This window comes from Sminthopsis crassicaudata, chromosome 2 (genome assembly GCF_048593235.1).
Source record: "Sminthopsis crassicaudata isolate SCR6 chromosome 2, ASM4859323v1, whole genome shotgun sequence".
Lineage (NCBI taxonomy): Eukaryota > Metazoa > Chordata > Mammalia > Dasyuromorphia > Dasyuridae > Sminthopsis > Sminthopsis crassicaudata.
The window spans coordinates 659281859-659300617 of NC_133618.1; the positions used below are offsets into that span (position 1 = coordinate 659281859).

General features: G+C 44.8%; 1 protein-coding gene and 1 long non-coding RNA gene across 8 annotated transcripts in view; one reads left to right on the forward strand and one right to left on the reverse strand.

Moving 5' to 3' along the window:
- The window catches only part of SGPL1 (sphingosine-1-phosphate lyase 1), a 69862-nt gene extending 52578 nt beyond the window's left edge, over positions 1–17284 (reverse strand). The window contains exons 1-3 of one of the 7 annotated variants that reach the window (XM_074296911.1): positions 17069–17284; positions 16780–16882; positions 10267–10324 (exon numbers count right to left, since the gene is read on the reverse strand). In XM_074296911.1, the coding sequence (XP_074153012.1) occupies positions 10267–10293 (27 nt within the window). In that variant the 5' untranslated portion in view covers positions 10294–10324; positions 16780–16882; positions 17069–17284. The other 6 variants (XM_074296915.1, XM_074296912.1, XM_074296909.1 and 3 more) reach the window with 6 other exon arrangements.
- On the forward strand, positions 11633–18285 carry LOC141558966 (uncharacterized). Its single transcript, XR_012487190.1, has 3 exons — positions 11633–11900; positions 14482–14549; positions 16321–18285. It is a non-coding gene; the product is annotated as an uncharacterized LOC141558966 (long non-coding RNA).
- The last annotated feature ends 474 nt before the right edge of the window (positions 18286–18759 follow it).

Below are 18759 nucleotides of genomic sequence, written 5' to 3' on the forward strand. Positions count from 1 at the left end.
CCAGGGAGCTAATACTGACTTTCTCCACTGTAATCCTAGAAGAATAGAGCCAAAGGTAGGTTATTTTATCATTTATCATTGAACCATAAAACTTGGTAGCTTCAGAATCCAAATCTAAAACTGGGGCAAAAAACACTTTTGGCAGTATCTCAAAAGGGCACTGGATTATTACGATCAAGATTAATGAGTTCCTCTCTTCCCTCCATCTCAAATAATCCTAATCAAACAGAAGGAATCGAATCTGAGGAAGCAAAGTGTTAGAATGGAGTTGGTCTGGCAAACTATGTAGTCTCTCCTAATCATAAGCTACTGATCACAGTCAATAGGAAGATATTTATTGTCAGGAACCATCAGAACACCTTTATTAAGTTCCTGTTATGTACTGAGAACTATTAAAATTAAGTAAGGCTCTCTTCACTGAGTCAACAACTTCACTGTGGCAACACAAACTCACTTCCACATTCACAAACAAGATGAAATGTACCTAAAATAAAATCACTCTATATAACTAATTATCTCCCCCCTCCAGCCAAAGCCAATGGGGTAAAAGAAAAAAAAACAAAAAACCTTGAAACAAAAGTCAATAAAAGCCCATCTGCAGCTACATAATTATTTTCCTGGTTAGGATGAACAAAAAAGAATCAGAAAAACAAATTTCCCCAAAGGACTTTACCTTCTCTCAGAAAGAAAAGGCAGACGGGGCTGGGAATGAGATTTTAGAGATCTGCTCTGTGATTCAGACGCCAAATAAGTAACAAATGGGGAGGGGAGAAAAAAGCTTTTGCTTTTAAGCATCCACACACCTTGCCCTCTGACACTCATTTGCTAGTGGACCTGGAGTTCTCAAATGCTTTCCCATTTTCTCTCTGGATATCACTTCCGCTTAAGCCAGAAGTGCTGCAATTGTCACTATAGTCCCATTGTCACAAATATAATTATTCATACTTTATAGGAGAAAATACTAAAAGAATATTGAAAAGATAAAGATGGATAAGAATGAAGGGCCTGATCATAAGGAAGGCTGGAAAGTAGAATCTAAGCACTCCTCAGGAAAGGAAGTTTCAAATAATATTAGGCTGTAATATAGAAGCTCAATTAACATCTTTGTTGCTGAGCCAAAAGGCAGGCCCAGGGCACACTGACACCTGATAGTCACTGAGTGCTCCCATTTATTGATTTGACTGACCAAGAAAATCAATCAAGGGAAAGTAAATTGTGTAAGTTAAAAAAAAAAAAAAAGCAAGGGTTATCTCAGATTCATTTATGAGATCTGAACTAAAATAACTACTTGAATTACTAACATTCACAGGCCTTTCCCACATAACAGGAAGAAATACGACAGAATCCCAACATGTCTCTAGTAGAGAAGAAATAATCTGAACTCCTCTTCTCCTGGGTCTCTTAGCTCAGCAACTAGATAGGACGAGAAATTCTAACATTAAAAATAAATTCGTTTTTCTAAACACTGAAACCTTTGCAAAATTTCTCTCAAAAGTTTTACTGTTTCTGGGGATGGCGGGAATAGTCAACATTTTGAAAAGTGTTATCAAAGAAGGTTGTAAAGATCACATTTCTAGTATGTTGTTTTGTTTAGATGAAAAGCCACACAACAGTTTAAATATAGGGTGATCCAGAGGAAAATGGACTTCCACTGGGCACTCTGATTTCCTCCCAGTTCTAGGTCTTTGGCTGACCTTTTTAACTACAAAGTTTTCCTTCCAATTCCAAAGTTATAGAGGAAAATGGACTTCCATTGGGCACTCTGACTTCCTCCCAGTTCTAGGTCTTTGGCTGACCTTCAACTACAAAGCTTTTCATTCAATTGCAAAGTTATATCCTTTAGAAAGTGACTCTATACAAAATCTATTATCCAGAGATCACTATTGAATGAAAAAAAACAAATCCTTTGTCTAAGGAGATGCCAGGTTTCCTATTAGAATAAAAAAATACCACAATTATTCAAAGCAAGTGCTATTCTAGCACAGTCTTCAGTGTAGGAGTTAATTCTCTTCTCAGCTTCATAAAGAGTTCAACTCTATCAAAACAAGTCCATGTTTTGTAGGAAAAAGAAGAGAGAAATCAATGGGGGGAGGAAAAATAAAGGCAAAAAAAAAAAAATCATCATTCTAAGTCTACTTTACCCATGATTCTCCAGATAAACCTCCACCCATATCAGGAACAAAGTTCTTTCTCAAGTTATATCTCCTAAATCTGGCTGACCCAAAGCTTTTTAGAGATAAATGCTTCTCATATAAAGATTGCAAAATGAGCCAGAGATATAAGAAGCTCTGAAAAAAACACTAGATACTCAAAGACCGCCTTCCCTGTTCCAAATAAAGGTCAACAATATGCCAACAGATTCAGGATCTATTATCTACTTATGTATTCCATAAAAAGAGTTATTGATTAAAGAAGATATTTCTAAAAAATGATTTATAAGCTTGCCTCGGTAGTGACTTCTACTATTATCATGACTGAGCAAACAAATCTCACCCCTGTTTCTAAAGTACTCAGAACAAAACGGTCATGACCAGATCTTGGTAAAACCAGATTAAGTAGCTAGATAAATATCAGAAAATAGATGGGAATTCATGGAATCAATGCAATCCAATAACTAGGTTGTCCTCCCAAGAGTAGACTGAAAGGAGAATGCTCCTTCAGAACTGCGGCCTTGCCCCAATGGTCCCAATGCCAAAACAAGAGAATTACAACATGGTAGTGAGAAGAAGTTCTGACCCAGCGGCTGCCCACAAGCCATAAAGAAACAGACCAGAAGCAGAATCGCCTTCCTGGGGAAGTCCCCAGGCACCTGCAAGCCACCTAGAGGGAGCTCTGACACCCTTCTCTTCTGCCCCCCCCAGATGTCCAGATAAGGCACAAGTCCAAGAGGATGCCCAAGGCAGCAGGCCTCCAGTCTGCTCTTACAAACTAAAAAGGACTATTTCCTTTTGCCTAAATCTCACAGGATCTGGAGTACCAAAACAATTCAATACTGTCTCAAAAAGTCTATTCCTTTCAAGTCACTTTGCCATAATTACTCTCAATGAGAGAGAGGCGGGGGCGGAGCCAAGATGGCGGAGAAGATACACTCAAATTTGTAAGCTCCCTTCTTCCCTCATTACCAATTAGTTACAAATTTATTTTTTTTAATTATCTGAAGAATCATCTACTCCAGCATTAAACAGACTGGACCCTCACATTTCTGTCAAGAGATGATTTCTGTCCTAAGATGACCCACCAGAAAACATGATTTAAACTCTGAACTCTTACCTACTGGGTACATTCTAAGAGCAGAGTCATTATTCTGTCCCTAAATGAGTGTTATCAGTTATTACTATCTCTAAGATAAACTTAGAGTAAAAGTATCTTGACTAAGAGCTGATGCATTCAAGAGTTTTCCAGAGGGCAAAGTCTCTTTGAGCACCAGGAGAGGGAGGAGATCTAACCTAGAGGCGGGCAACCATTCTGATTTTCTCCGTGGTGCTTCAGGGATCCTGGTGGCAAAGCAGATGATGGCCTTTGCTAGGAATGGGGCTAGTCTTCATGAGCGATTATAGCCAGAAACGAACAGTCATTATGAGACATCCAGCCCCCCTCCAGACTCGGGCAGCAGCCCCTGGTCGTCCTTGCGCTCCACTGGTACAGCATGGAGAACCCAGGGTCACAACCACATTGTAGTGCAGCCTCAGGACTTTAGTGAAGGACACTGTGACACACAAATCAAAATCTTCTCAAAGTCTTTACTGACAGCCGGCCAGTATGAAACATTACATCTCATAAGGTGTCCCTCTTGCCAAGCTCCTGACATTCATTAGAAGCAAGCAAATCTTTCTGGAATCTCACTTCAGAATTAAAGTTGATCTAGATTTTAAAAATTTTAATGAAATTCTTACATTTTTCCACAACTCCAAGAGGAAAAACTCATAAAGGGTGTGTTGGACCAAGTCCTAGTGAAGCTCTCCTTCCCAGAAGGAAAGGACTTTTGACCGGTGGGATGTGAAGGGAGGCGAATGAGGAAGAGAAGGAATCAGGAGACCGAAACGAAGATTTCTGGGCTCTCCTTTCCTATAAGACCACAAGGACATGTCTTCTGCCCTTATGCCAAACCAAGGTCACTATGTGAAGGACAGAAACCTCCGCTAACCACACAAGGGCCTGCAGTTGAACCCAACCTTTGAGTCATGGCCTATGCCACCTGCAGCTTGGAAGTATTCTAAGAATGGCAATCGGCCAGGGAAGGGGATACAGGAGGGGAAGCTGAGGCCCTTTCCATGGTCCTAGGGAAGGACAGGCACCCTCTACAACCCCAAGAACTCTCAGCAGGATCTGGGCCACCCTTCCACATTAATGCCACTCAATGGATCTGGACAAAGATTCCACTTCTGATCCATGCAAGTCAGAGGAGAACTCTGAATCTCTGAGGTCTCTCCCAATTTTAAATCTATGATCTCAGGATGTTTTCCTCAGGAAGAGCCAGCTCCCTCCTTCACTACTGTCCTCAGAGATGACCTCCTTCCTCCACACTGACAGCCTAATCACTTCTCTGGAAATAAATGCCCTCCATCTTGAACACAAGACAAGCTCCAGAAGCCATAGATGTGCCCTGGACCTAGCCCCGTACCTTAGATATGGAAGGAGAGTTAATAAATATTTGCTAAGCTACTTCCAATAAATTACCTTCACCTCCACCCTTCTCTTCTTTCCCAATTACTCTGCTACACTGTCATAATATTTTATGACTTTATTCCTCTCTACCCTGAAGTTCCATGTATAATGCCATAACTCCAATTTATATGTTTATATACTTTGGCATTTGGACTTAATGTATATGAAAACCAATTCTCTGGGGCAAATATTTAATCCCAGCCTGACTTGCCCACTTTCAATTAGTATATTCTGAGGGAATACAAACTATATATAACATGAAACTAGACAAAACACAATTAGGAAGGCAAATGTTATCAAAAACTCCCAATAAATTACAAAGCCAAATATATTTTGTTTTGGGAATATACTACTGTTCTCTATATTATTTATACATAATTTTATTTTGGGAAAATTTTAATTTGGGAATACACTACTGCTTTCATCCATCATCAAAACCTCTAAGAAAATGATTATTTCCTTCTTGGTGCTCACATTAGATTGTAACAATATCAAGTATAGATAGTTACCCACTTAGAACATATATTCAAATATAAAGTAAGAGTTTCTAACCTTCTGAAAACTCTTCCCACCATTCTTAGAAGTAGAAATAATTACTGAACTGGTTTTTCAATGCACACATATTCAATTCAATGAAAATCTATTAAGTATCTATTATGGGCTAAGTGAAAGGGATACAAACAAAAGAAAAATACTCTCCATCCTCAAGGAGATTACAATTTAATGAAGAAGACAACACACAAAAAGCAGATGGAAAGGGGGATGGGGGAGAGGAGATGATGTTCTATGGAGTCAAAACCAAACTAAGCAGCAAATGGAGAATTGAGAGTTACCGGGAATTTCTGTAAGTTCAGAGCTCTCTATAAAGAAAGCCTTTGGAAGGAGTTTACTGCTCTGCTCTCCAGTTCTCCTAACAGGAGAGGCAACTGAGTGAGCTGACAAGGTGCTGAGTATAAAAACAGTTTTCCCAGAGAAACTCTGGGGTTTCAGGGGCCACCTGCCTCAATTTGTGTCTGGATACAAATTCCCCACTACAACATACCCAACAAGTGGTTCACCAGCCACTATTGAGAGGGAGGGCCAACAGGAGTGCCCACATGGAAATTCATCCTACTTTACACAGAACCCAAATCCATTTCTCTGCCTACTTGTTACCCACCATTCCTAGGCCTACTCTTTGGCTTACCTGCCCTGTAAAGGACCTGGAAAAGAGGAAATTTCCAAAAAAGGAAAAAAAAAAAGTTAACAAAACTCAAGCTTATGAAGTGAGACTTGAGCCCAGAAATCAAGATCAAAAAACCTATGATATCTCTAGGGCCAGGAAAGGCATCCAGTTTCTTAAGAAATGCACTCTCTCTTGAACAACAAGCCCAAGTCACAAAGGCCTAATCTAATTCTAGTTAACAACTGTCTTTTGTCTGGTGAGCCCAGAAAAGTCTCACAAGAGGCCTGTGTGGCTCAAGCACTGGACATAGAGTCTGAGGATCTCAGGCAAAATTTTAGTTCTCTTATTTACTTCTTGTGTAATCTGGAACAAATAACTTAGGTCATTTCCTATGCAGAATATTAACAGAGTTGAATAATTACTACTCATATCCTCTATGACACTTAGCCCTGTGTATTCACTTGGACTCAGCTCTACCCTACAGATCTCCCTCCCCACTTCCGGGTCTACATTTGTATTATAGTGGCAGAAACGGGAGTTAAAACAGGTTCCAGCAGAAAATGGTCAGAAATTTTTGCTTTTGCACCTTCTATCTGGCTAACTGTATAAATCTCCATTCTAGAAACAATTGCTTTTTTACATCTACAACCCTCATTTGTTGGGTCTAGAGTACAGGGTCCCAACCAACCAATCACAAGATCCGTAGGATTAGGGGGCAGAAGCATTTTCTCTGAAATCTGATCTCATCTCCAATAGCCAAAGACCCTGCCACAGTGGAAGGGCTGCTACAGTCCCCTAGTCTCCTCCCTATTTCCAATCAGTGCACCACAACCACAGCACTCGCCTCCTGATTCAAGACCTGCACAAAGAAGAACATGTCTGGCAGTTCTCAAACTTTTTAATCTCAGACCCTGTTGAAATCTTATTTTATTTCTGTGGAGTATTTGCAAGGGTATAGTGCGGCTTAAGTGAGAAAGCAGATGGAAAACCCTTTGCAGATCTTAAAGCATTACAGAAATGCCTTCGATTGTTGATAATATCGTTCATTAGTCCCCAGTCTGTTGATGACTTGGTTCCCTGAGCCCCCTGCTGTACTCTTGCTAAATTTAGAGTTTATGGGAATATTCAAAGAATAATATAGGGGTGTGCAGCAAAAGATTTAACAACTGGGCTCTTGAGGGGAAATAAGTGTATGTGCACAGATTTTTTTTATTTAATTTGTATTTTTCTATCACCTCCTTAAATCTAAACAACCTGCAAAATGACAATGCTTTGATTTGTATTTTTAGATTGAGAACTAATCTGAAAATCTAACCTGATTGTTCTAGCACAATCCTAATCATATCAATATTTCTGTATTAGAAATTAAAACTGAAAAATTTAACCTATTCCACATTTAACAGGGAAATTTTTTTGAAAAATAGCTATATTTTCCTAAACAAATAAAAAAAAATCTGAGTGAGAACAGTTTCACCGTTTACATATTGTTGCACATTTCTTTAATGTCTGGTTTAATTAAAAAAAAAAAAAGAAAAGAAAAGAAAAGAAAAGAAAAGCTAGCTACATTCCCTGATCGGTTTTAAATTCAATCTAAAGTCAAGATCCAAATTCAAAATCTGATGTCATATATATATGACCCTAAGCAAGTCTCTTGACTTCTGTCTGCCTCAATTTTGTTCATCTGTAAAATGGGATAATGATAGCATCTATCTCATATGAAGCACTAATTTTGTTGTTGCTACAAATCCATCTTCCTACCATCCTCTGAATGAAAGCCAGGACAATGGAACACCATCAATTGAGGGCTGGTGCCTTCTCTGGCATGTTCTTGTTCCACTCCCACCACCATTGTAGTGACCTCTCCAGGCATCAAAAATGCTCACTCTGTGCCTTGGGGGCCCTGAAGAAGCACAAGACATGCTTCCTGCCCTGCAGGGGCTTCTGGTCCAGAGGGAGAGAGAGGAAAACAGCTACAATAACAAAGCCGCAGGTTATGAGCCATACAGACAAGAGCTACTGGCTATTGCAATATCACATTTCTTTTCCATTAACAAGCTTTTTATTTTCTCTTCCTTCCACTTCCTTCCACCACCTAGGGGGGAAGGGGGAAAAAGGATAAACAAAATCCTTGAAACAACTGAGCATATTCAAGCAAAACAAATTTCCATATCGACCATGTCCAAAAATACACACCACAGATCAAGTGGTGGAAGGGACTCGAAGGCCTCCTAGGCCACTTGCCCTTGTGCTGCTGCAGGGACAGGTGAGGGGCCCGTCCCAGGTCATGCAGATGATATCCCAGATGAGGTCTCCAGACTGCTGAGTCAGGGATTCCTTCTGCTCGGGTCTCAGCGCCCTGCTCAAAGCCCTTTACGGGCCACTTGTGCCCTCCCATGTAAAGTGAAATATCACTAGTCCAGCATCAAGGACCTTCACTGCTGGGCTCCACACTACTTTTCTAGACTAAGGTCAAAGTGCAGCCAAACTAGATCCCCGCCACACTCCATCTGGCACCCATCCCATCTTTTCCCATCCCTGGACCCAGGGTTACCACACCTGTCAATCTCTGCCCCATAAAGTCTCCATCCTTTATGGTCCCCTCAGGTGGCCAGGCATCCTTAAGTCTGACCTCCTCCCAGAAGCTCCGGCTCCTTTGTCCACCCTTTTTATACACTTAGCATGCTCCTTCACTGCTCCCACAGGGTCTGAATTACTTGAGACCAAAGCCATGTTTTCAAGGCCCAGATGGCTTTCACCTCCATGAAGTCTTCCCAGACTGCCGAGGGCACTTAGTCTAACAATATTTTCCCACAAAAATATCTTACATATTCTAGGCCAGGGGTTCTCAAACTACAGCCCGAGGGCCAGATGCCAGCACTGAGGACGTTTATGCGCCCGCTGGGTTATGGCAAATGGGCTGAGGGGCGGAGACAAGAGTGTGAGTCCAGTCCTCCAACAGTCTGAGGGACAGTGAACTGGCCCCTATTTAAAAAGTATGAGGATCCCTGGTCTAGGTAAGAATCATGTCCTATACCTCTCTCTGCGGCTCACAAAACACCCAAGCATGCAGGATACACACAGACACACACAGAGCGGATAATCAAGCTCTTTAAAAGAACCAAGTTCTGACACTTGTGGCACTGGCTGTAGATTCTCTGCCATTCCACCTTAAACAAAAATTCAAGAAAAGGAGCGCTTTTCTTTCCCACAAGATTATCTCATGTAATAGTTGTGCTATCTGCTAGATACACCTATGGGAATCCACACCAGGACAACTGGTAAAACATTTCCATTCCCAAAACACAGACAGCATTACGCAGAGTGGGAGAAACAGAGTGTAATCACCTACCATTTCCAACCCAACTCTGACGCTCCTTCTGAAGTATTCTGGATGTAATGTATACTGAATTTGACTATGAACAAAACCTAAGAATGCACAAAGTAGCAAGTCCATTCATGAACATGTCATTCAGCTGTATCCTATACAAAGGAACTTATTGGGGGAAAGTGGGGGGGGGAAGAAAGCATGAAAATCAAGTGGGGAGGAGACAATGTTAAATCAGATCTTTCCCGGAGTTTAACCACAGAAAGGGGGAAAAGGGAGTTTTTACAATTTGTATTCTTTAAAATAACAATGATAATAAAACAAGGACATCCCCAGGTCAACAGCAAATATATACATATGTGTGTGCATCTTTATATCTATATGTGTGTATCTAGATATCTATATCTCTATGTGTACATGTGTGAACATAAACACCCTACATCACTGCATATGCACATACACTTATTGTGAGTTGTGTGTGTGCACCTGTATTTCAGTGAGGGCTTTGACTACTGACAAAACCGACTGAAAATACCCAGGATTTCCCTGCGATCATCCCTGGTGCCCAAAGTCTCACACAGGGTTTGTGAAAAGGCCAAGCTTAAACATGAATCACAGTCACTGAAATCAGCCCCATGACGGACTACATCCAACTGAACGCCGCTTTGCCTTCATCTCTGTTTGTTTTGTTACTGGAGAAAATAATCATTCACAGAAGGAAACCGTCACGACTAAATTCTGCCCATTTCCAATGACGACAAACAATGCTTTGAAGCCAGTGAGGTAAAAAAAGAAATCGGTAAATAAAAAGCTGGTTCGTAAAGAGGCAGGAAAGGAAAAACTATTTAACAAAACCAAAACCAGCAAGAAGACGAAAACTTCTCTAATCAGGGACAAGAAGAAAGGAGGGTTAACCAGTGTGGAGCCCAAGTGCTCTCTGCTCAGACCTCCACTCCCAGATGTAACTTGGAGCCACGGAAAGGTGTCAGTGCTCTCCCGTCTCCGAAAGATACAAGAGGCATCTAGACTCAAGTGTCCCGATTCGTGCTGTTCTTGTAAATTTCACATGTCCATTTCAATCATGAAAATATTGCACAAGGACAGGACTCACCATCTTGAGGAGGTCCCAGTCAAACATCTTCCTCCTCTTCCTCCTCGGTGCCTTCTTGCTGTAAAAAAGAAGTCAAGTGGTTTAGCTAAGAGGCAGAAGAACCCCGGCAAGCTCGGAGCACACAAAAAAGATTCGCTTCCTTCTTAGAAGCTCGGGTTTCACTCCTAGGGACTCAGAGTCGACCCCGCCCCCAATGTCTGGTTGAACCAATCAGGAGCGGGCTCCTTCGGGCTCCGCCCACAAGATCCCTCCCAAACTGGACACCCGGGTACCAGCCCCTGGTCAGTTTCAGGGTTCAGTTTCCTCCCTCTCAGTACTACAGCTCAGCTGTGCGCCGCAGGGAGGAGGGGTGTCACCCTCAATTCGGCTTCTCCCACCGAACCGCGGCCTTTCCCGCACCCCAATCCAAACCCCGCTCGTACCCTTTCCGAACAAGCTCCCACAACTTGGGCTCTGCACCTCCCGCGAGGTCCCTGCCCGGGCTTGGACTGGGGTCCCCCTGCACCCCGCACAGCGCCTCAGGGAACCCCGCCCACCTGTGACCCATGGGACAGCCCCCCGCCCCGCCCCCTTGAGGATGAGACTGGTCCCTCCGAGACCCCCAGATTCCCCGGAGGCCCCTCTCAGAGCAGTGAGCCCCTCGTCCAATGCCCCTCAGAGACCGCTCCACGGTAACCGCTCCAAATGGCCCCCACCCAGAAGGGCCCCGACCCTCGGCGAGATCCCTCAGAGGAGCCCCCAAAGGGACCCCCAAACCCCAGGGCCCCATTTGAGAAACGCCCAGACCTGAAAGCTGGGACCCGCGCTCTCCCAAAGAGGCTCCCTCAGAGGTGGGACCGCCGAGCTCCCGGCGGACCTCCAATCACACCCCTCAAAGGGACTGATGGAAGACCCCCCACGAGAGGGACCCCGAGCCCTCAGAGGAACCCTGAACCGTAACAGCCGGGACCCAAGCCTTCCAAAGGGATCTCCGAGTCAGAGGAACCCCGCCGGAGGGACTCCCCCGGCCGACATCCCAGGGGGAGCCCTCGGGACAAGCTCGCCTCGGTCCCTGCCTCTCCCCTCTCCTCACCCCGCGGAGGGCTCCCTCTCCCCTCCTTCGGAGGTCCGACCCGGACCTGGACCCGGACCCGGACCAGAGCCCGGACCGCCGCTGCAGCCGAGATTGGAGCCGAGGCAGCTCCGCCCCCTCCCTCCTTCTCTGGCCCCTCCCCCTCCCGTCGCCGCGGCTCGCGCCGCTTTCGGCCCGGAAGTGGCACATGGCCCCGCCTAGCCTTCGCTTATCGCTCCGGCCCGAGCTGCCAGCGCTGCGCATGCTCGGAAGGCGACGCTGACGACCGCGCAGGGAAACCGGAGACAGAGCGCCCCCGCCCTCCCCGAAAACCGAGAAAGCGCGAAGTCTCCATCTGGTGGCCAAGCGAAGGACATGCACCCTCCACTTCATCCTTACTCCGAGAGGCTTTTACCCAACGCAGGCGAGGTGCGAGGCTCTTTGCAGCGCCAGAGTTGGGGGCTGCAGACCCCTCATTTCCAGGGGCGCCCTGCCGGGCGAGACGCCCTGTGCCGCGGGCCGGGCTGCAGGGCCGGGGTCCGGGGGCCTCCCCCCCAGTCACAGGGGACATATATCGGACCAGGTAAGTGCACGGGGCGGGAGGAGAGCCCGAGAGTCACCGGGAAAAGCGGGGTGCGGAACACCGCGGAGAGGGGAGCGCGGCCGGAGCTGCGCGGGCTTCCCTGGGCCTTCCCGCCCCGCCGCGCTCCAAAACCCGGGCGAGGGCCGGCCGGGGGGGAGGGGCGGAGCCGCTTGTTAAATGTTCAGGGCCAGTGTTCGGCCCCGATCGTGGAGACTCAAGGAAGCCGTGGAGAAAATGTCAGCCTCCGATTTTTGTAGAGCTGGTCGTTAAACATTTACCCCACAAGTCAAAAACAGTCTCCTCACCGGCCTTTCGGTAATGTTCGTCTCACTAACTGCCGACGCTCCTCCTGGCCCCGCACTGTCGGCGCCTTCGGACGCTGCGGCCCGGGCGAGTTGTTTCACAGACTTCCCCCAGGATGTGGAGCGACTGCCGCCGCCCGCCGGCCCTTGTCCCCATCCCCGACGGCGCGCCCTCGGCCGAGCGGGAGAACCCCCGCGCGCCGCCGCCGCCGCCAGGTTAGAGCCTCTGGAACGCCCGAGGCCGTCCGCCTGCACCCGGGGCGGCCAGACCCAACAAGCCAAAAGGAGCTCCCGAGAGACCCGAGAAAAGGCGCTACCTTGTCCTGCTAGATACGGAACTAGGAGGGTTAACCGCCGTCCAGCCCGACCGCGGGGCGGGAGGGGGAAAGGCGGGGTCCTCACTTAGCCAGGATCTCTCAAGGGAGCGCAGCCGCCTGGAAACAGAAGAGGTGTTTGGGGGAGGGGGGCTCGTTTTACGTTTTATCGTGTGTCCCTGGCTCCAAGTCTACTCCTGTGAGCACTTGGCGAAGGCCGGCTGGCCGAGGTCCCTTTCAGCGCTAAACCCAGTATGAAGGGATGTTGCTACGAGGATGAGCAACTAAAACTCGGGCGTCGCGTACCCGCCCCCAGCCCCACGTGCTTTATCTGAATAAAAAGAAAACTATTCTAATTGTTCAAAAGGAGAAATGTCACATTAAAAGAGAGGGCGGAGCCGCCAAGAAAAAATTGGAGGGATTCCTTGCAGTTTTCCAGAATCATTCTCAGATCGCCCCTCCCCTACGAGCGGCCGAGTCTGGTCACCTCCAGCTCCAAAACACTCCTTATCCGTCTCTCATCTGAGCGCCCCAAGACTTATTTCATCACCGATTCTCCCGCCTCCGACAAGGGCCGGATCCTCCGCCTTCCCGGCTCTCCCTTCCCCGATCCCGCCCGCACGCAGCTGCCAAAACAAAAACACAGACCTGCCAGATCCCCTCAAGAACCTGCCGTGGCTCCGTCCTTCCTTAAGGATCAAGTGCAAGCTCCCAACATGACTTTGAACAGTCTGGCCCCAAACTCTTCACACTCTCCTCGGTGAGTGGCACATTCCAATTAAACTGGCCTGGTTGCTATTCATTTCAATCCCGCATTCCTCCTCCCACTTCGTGCCTCCATCTAGGTTGTCCCTCGTGCCTAGGATGAGCTCCCTCCTACTCCCCACCTCTTCAGTCCCTGCTTTCCTTCAAGTCTTAGCTCTCCTGACAGGTCTTTCCCGATCCACCCCTACTCCGCCGACTCAAACACAGTATTCGCTATTTACCCGAGTCTGGCTTGTGTTCCTCAGATCGACTAAAAACTCCCTCCAGGCAAGGGCCAACTCTTCGGGTTTTGTATCTCCAGCACCTGGGATAGAGCCTTGCATATATATATATCCTTTGTAAAGATGTTTTAGATTAGGGATCATTAATTTACGATGACTGTTTGTGCAGCTAGCCCTACCTGGTTCTTGGGACAAGCTAGCTAGCTGCAGCTGCTTGTCTCTCTCCCTTTACCCCTGATCTTACTTACCTAATTTCGCTTATTAACCCAAGTGTTCTGCACTCCCCTTTTGCTATCTTCTCTGTTCCTAGTACTTGGGTACAACAAATCATTACATTTCACAGGGCTTGGCTTTTCCCCCAAATAATCCCGTTCCTCTGTCACTGCCAGAGGGTATCCTTCTCCACCCTGGGCTACGAGGAGGAAGTAAAGAGCTTCGCTGCTGATACTGATTCACTGCAAGTCCCCTCTTGTTCTTCAGCATCATCCCGGAAGAATTCTGCAATCCCTTCTATCAGAACAGATCATCTTTTATCCTTCCTTCACTCTTTGTTGATTTGGTCCGGTGCCTTCAGCCTCAAGCACTATGGGTTGAAACTTGAACGATTCATCTTTATGAGTTCAAATGTGGCCTCAGACAACGAGCTAAGTTACCCTGAGCAAGTCACTTCACTCTGCCTCAATTTCCTCCTCTGTACAATGAACTGGAGAAGGCAAATCACTTCAGTATCTGTACCAAGGAAGCCCCAAATGGGGAGTTGGACATGAAATAACACCACCAACAATCAGGCCTCTTCAAATCCAAAGTAGCCTTGATTCAAAGCTCAGCTCAGACCGTATATGGTCATCTGAAACCTTCCTGATCATTGACCCCATATTCTAAAGCAGCATCCATGGCCTGGGATGGGCCCCAAAAAAATTACATCTTTAGTTTTATTAACATTTGGTTTCCTTGATAATCTTAAGTGTTTTATTTTTAGGTATTAAAACATGATTCCGAGAAAGGGTCCATAGATTTCACCAGAGTGCCAAAGGAATCCAAAACCAGGTAATGAGCTCTAATTCTATGGTCTCCCCCCAAATACCTTGTATTTATTGTGTATATGCTAATATGTATATACTACATATATTTTGTCCGGTCCCCTGTAGATTGCAGATTCCTAGAGGACACATTTCATTCCCATCTTTGTATCCCCAACGTATAATAGTTACCTAGTAAATGCCTGTAAATTGATTAGCTGATCTAAAGAGGAGATAAAATAATAGCAAGTGGCCTGGAAGAGTAGGAAGTGACCTATCTTCTGCCTGACCCATCCTTGGAAATCTGGGATGGGGTCAATATGGGAAAGAAATGCAGTTATTCAACATAAAGAGAATACTTTACAACTGCTTATTTTAAGTCACTCTAGGCTCATACTAGATGTTCTCTGAGGTACCTTCCAACTTTAAATCTTTGACCCTAAGGACAATTATAGAAGGCAAAAATTCTTGAAAGCTTTCTTTCCAGTGAGGAAAGAGATCCATACCATTAGGTTTTGAGACAGAAGTTACAAAACTTTATTTCTGATGCCATTTTGTTGCTGTTCCCCATCCATGAGATTCCATTACCCATCTCTGTGCCTTTGAACAAACTAATCTTCTCCATGTCTGGGATAGTCTCCCTACTCACCCCTACCCTAGTATCTCCTGTACCTTACCTAATCCAACCCAGTTCTTATCATTCCTCCCTGCAGTTACTTTGTATTTATTTAGCTGTATACATTGTGTTTCTCCCCAGTAGATTTACTCCTTGAGGACCAGAAATGTTTTGTTTTTGACTTGGTATCCCCAAGCATCCAGAGCATACCAAATAAGTACTCATTATAAAGCAACAAACTGGCCAGCAGATATCTCAATATATTCTATCTCAGTCCCTCCTCTGAAGAATTCTTGCCTTTGTGATCCAGGACAAGTCACTTAACCTCTCAATGCCCCAGAAACGTTAAGACTTGACATTGACAGTACAAATACCTCTCTGCTTTAGAATGAGGAGTTTCCCTTATAAGAAGGTCCTTATCACTATTCTGGGCTTGAAAAAAATTATTGTTTCTCATCAAACGAGCATACTAATAATCTCTTTTAAAAGATCAAAAGGCAAATGTAAAAGCTAAGAGATCTAGTTGAAATGGGTTCATTTTATTCAATCAAGTTCTCCCTAGGTGAAAATCCTAGAGTTAAAGGAAAAGTAAATTTCTTGTAGAAATAGAAGAAAAGCTAATATTAGAAACTCCATCTTTCTACCTTCTCCCCTTGCCCCTATCCAGTAGATTTTCTCCTTCTTCCTCCCTCAGAGATTTTCAAAGAGTAGTCTGAGAAGAACCATGGATTCCAAAGTAACCATCAGGCTTGAGCAAGCTACACAAAAGTCTGTTGGATTCAATTCATTAAATATATTAAGCTGCTCACTATAGATCAGCATTGTAGATGCAGAAGCAAGAAAATGAAACCATCCTTACCTTCAGAGAGTATATATTCCCTAATAGGTTGTCTCTTTTTTTTTTCTTTTTAAAAAACTCTTAAATTTAAAAATTAAAAATTCTGGATTTTTAGAAGAATTATTTTATTTCAGTGCAAAATATTTTTGGAAAGTATTTTCCTTTTTAAAAATTGTTAAAGACTTTTCTATTTTCAAAATATATGAATAGATGGTTTTCAACATTCACCCTGTCAAAACCTTGTGTTCCAAATTTTTACACTCTCCTTTCCCTCCACTCCATCCCTTAGATGGCAAGTAAACCAATATATGTTAAACATGTGCAATTTTTCTATATATATTTCAGTGAGGATTTTTTTAAGAGCCGGAAGGGACCATAAGGATGCTACCTTCCACTTGCAGAGGAACCCAGCTAGAAGCCAAGCTGAGACTTGAACCCAGAATTCCCAATGCTGGAAAACTGCAAGACACTTCCATTACCCAAAATGTGAACCTCTCAGATGAATAGCCACACCAGTGGCTGTTTGCTCCAGATCAAATTCTAAAGCTTTTTGGGTACCTCAGAGATAAAGGAGAGCAAACAAGGAATGTGTCCTTTCCCAGGGATATTTCACCATAATGAGCTTACTATTCAGGCTAAAAATGTCAGCTTTACCTTGGTTATTCCCACTGAGGCAACCCCCGTGTATCTAACTCAGCACAGGCTATACAGAAAATCCAGAAAAGAAGGAAAGCTCTCCCCACCCCCAATCGCAGGCGCGCACACGGAGCAGAAAGATGGAGTGGACTCTACAAGCCAACTCACCTGAGGATGAGGAAGATCACCTAAGGTTGGAGCACAGTGATATTCTGGTCCTGCCCAGGCTCTCCACAAGTGACTTGTTTCTGGTTCCCGTTGCCACGGGACACTGCACAAAGAGACAAATTGTTGAGAAGGTTCCTGTTCCCTGAGGGAGCCAGGAAGCACATAAGCAGCAGAAGCTACAATTAGGAGAGATGACACACTACTGGTCCATGGGGAAGATGGAAAGGATGTGTCTCTGGAGGCGGAGATGGGGGGGTGGGGAATGGGGAAGAGATAAGACTGTACCCACGAGAATGAGGATGCAAAGCTTCACCGGATTCTGAGGCTTGGCAGGGGGGCTTCTCAGAAGAGCCAGGGGGATAAGCAGCAATATTCGTTGCTCCAACCACAAACAAGCATCAGTTCCTTGGGGAATTGAGTTTTTTCCAAAGGAAGTCCCCTCGTTCCTCCCGAGCTTCAAAAGGTCCACCAGCAGACATCAAAAGACCTACAAGAGAGAGGCAGCGTTTGAATAAACAAAAATAAACAGCTGAAGGGGAAGGCACTCCCAGAGAAATCAAAGCCAGGCCAGTTGTCAAACACTGACTTGTAGAGCAGGGAAGGAAGGCCACACTCACCTGGCCTTTCAAGCCGAGATCTCATGGACCCACGCATTGAAGTTAGGAGCTTTCCACCTCCAAGCTACTCTTTTCATTTAAATTCCCAGTCTATGAACTGTGTGATTGGCTGACTCCAGCCCGATTTCTCTCATCCTATTGGTTTAGATCTGAGAAGATACACTCAATAGGACTCAAGTTTGTCCCAGCAAATTGATTGGTGCCTTTTAAATGAGCTTTCCCACTCACACTCCTCCTTTTTTCTGAATCCAAAGCCTTTATGAGACTGCTCTAGTCAGCTGAAGTCCTGTGGGATTTTTCCAAGAGGTTGTTGCTAGGACACAGCAACAGGTGTGGACCACACCTAGCATTCTTATTTTCCTGGGCCCCAGGCTCACTTTCGGGTAATTTTTTTTGAGCTTTTTTGGGGGAAAGGGCAGGAGGAAAGGGAATGGAGGAAGAGGAAAAGGTCTTCACAGACTTGAGACTTTTCAACAGAAAGAATTGAACTCCTTGGGTCTCATTGCTAATTATTTCAATTTTCTATGAAAATCTCTATGAATCTCTATGAAAAATCTCTATAAAATCTCTATGAAAAATTGCAGTATGTTGTGAAGGGAGATCTATGTCTCTGATTGTTTTTCAGGCTCTCCAACCTAAAACTCTATTCCTTGGGCCTCATTCCCACCCATGCCAGCCCATCCTACTGACATCCCTACTCCACTCTTCAAGAACCTACAGTCAGGGCCGGGACTAGATAGAACCCCGCTCTCTAGAAGCTCTCTCTAACTAATAGCAATCTTCCTGGGCGACCCCTTCTTCCAGCTGCCCCTTGGAAATCACTTTGTATAGATGGTTTTTAATTTTATGATATGTTTCCTCTCAATAAAATATAAGTTCCTTGAAGCGGGAGTTGTTTCATTTTGTCTTTACAGCTCGGGACATGGCACATAACAGATATTCAATAAAAGCTTGAATTGAATGGATGAGCTGGACTTCCTTGCTTCTGAGGTCACAAATACAGTTTAACTTTGAACTTAAAGAATTTCATTCTGGCTTCAAGTAATTAATAGATGACTGCAGTTTGCTGAGTGAGCACAAGATATAATATATATGTGAAGAAATAGCCTATACTTTCTCTTTCCCATAGATACTTCTCTGCAGTAATTACATGTAACTGTGCCATCTATAGCAAGGCTTCTTAAACTTTTCCCACTTAGCGAACCCTTTTTTGCCAAAGACATTTTTACATGACTACAGGTATATAGGTATGTAAAATAGGTGTACAAATCAAACATTTACTGATAATCATAATTTAATGACTCCTACATTCAGTTACAAGATTCTACATGAGTTCTTGAACCACAATTTAAGAAGTTGGTAT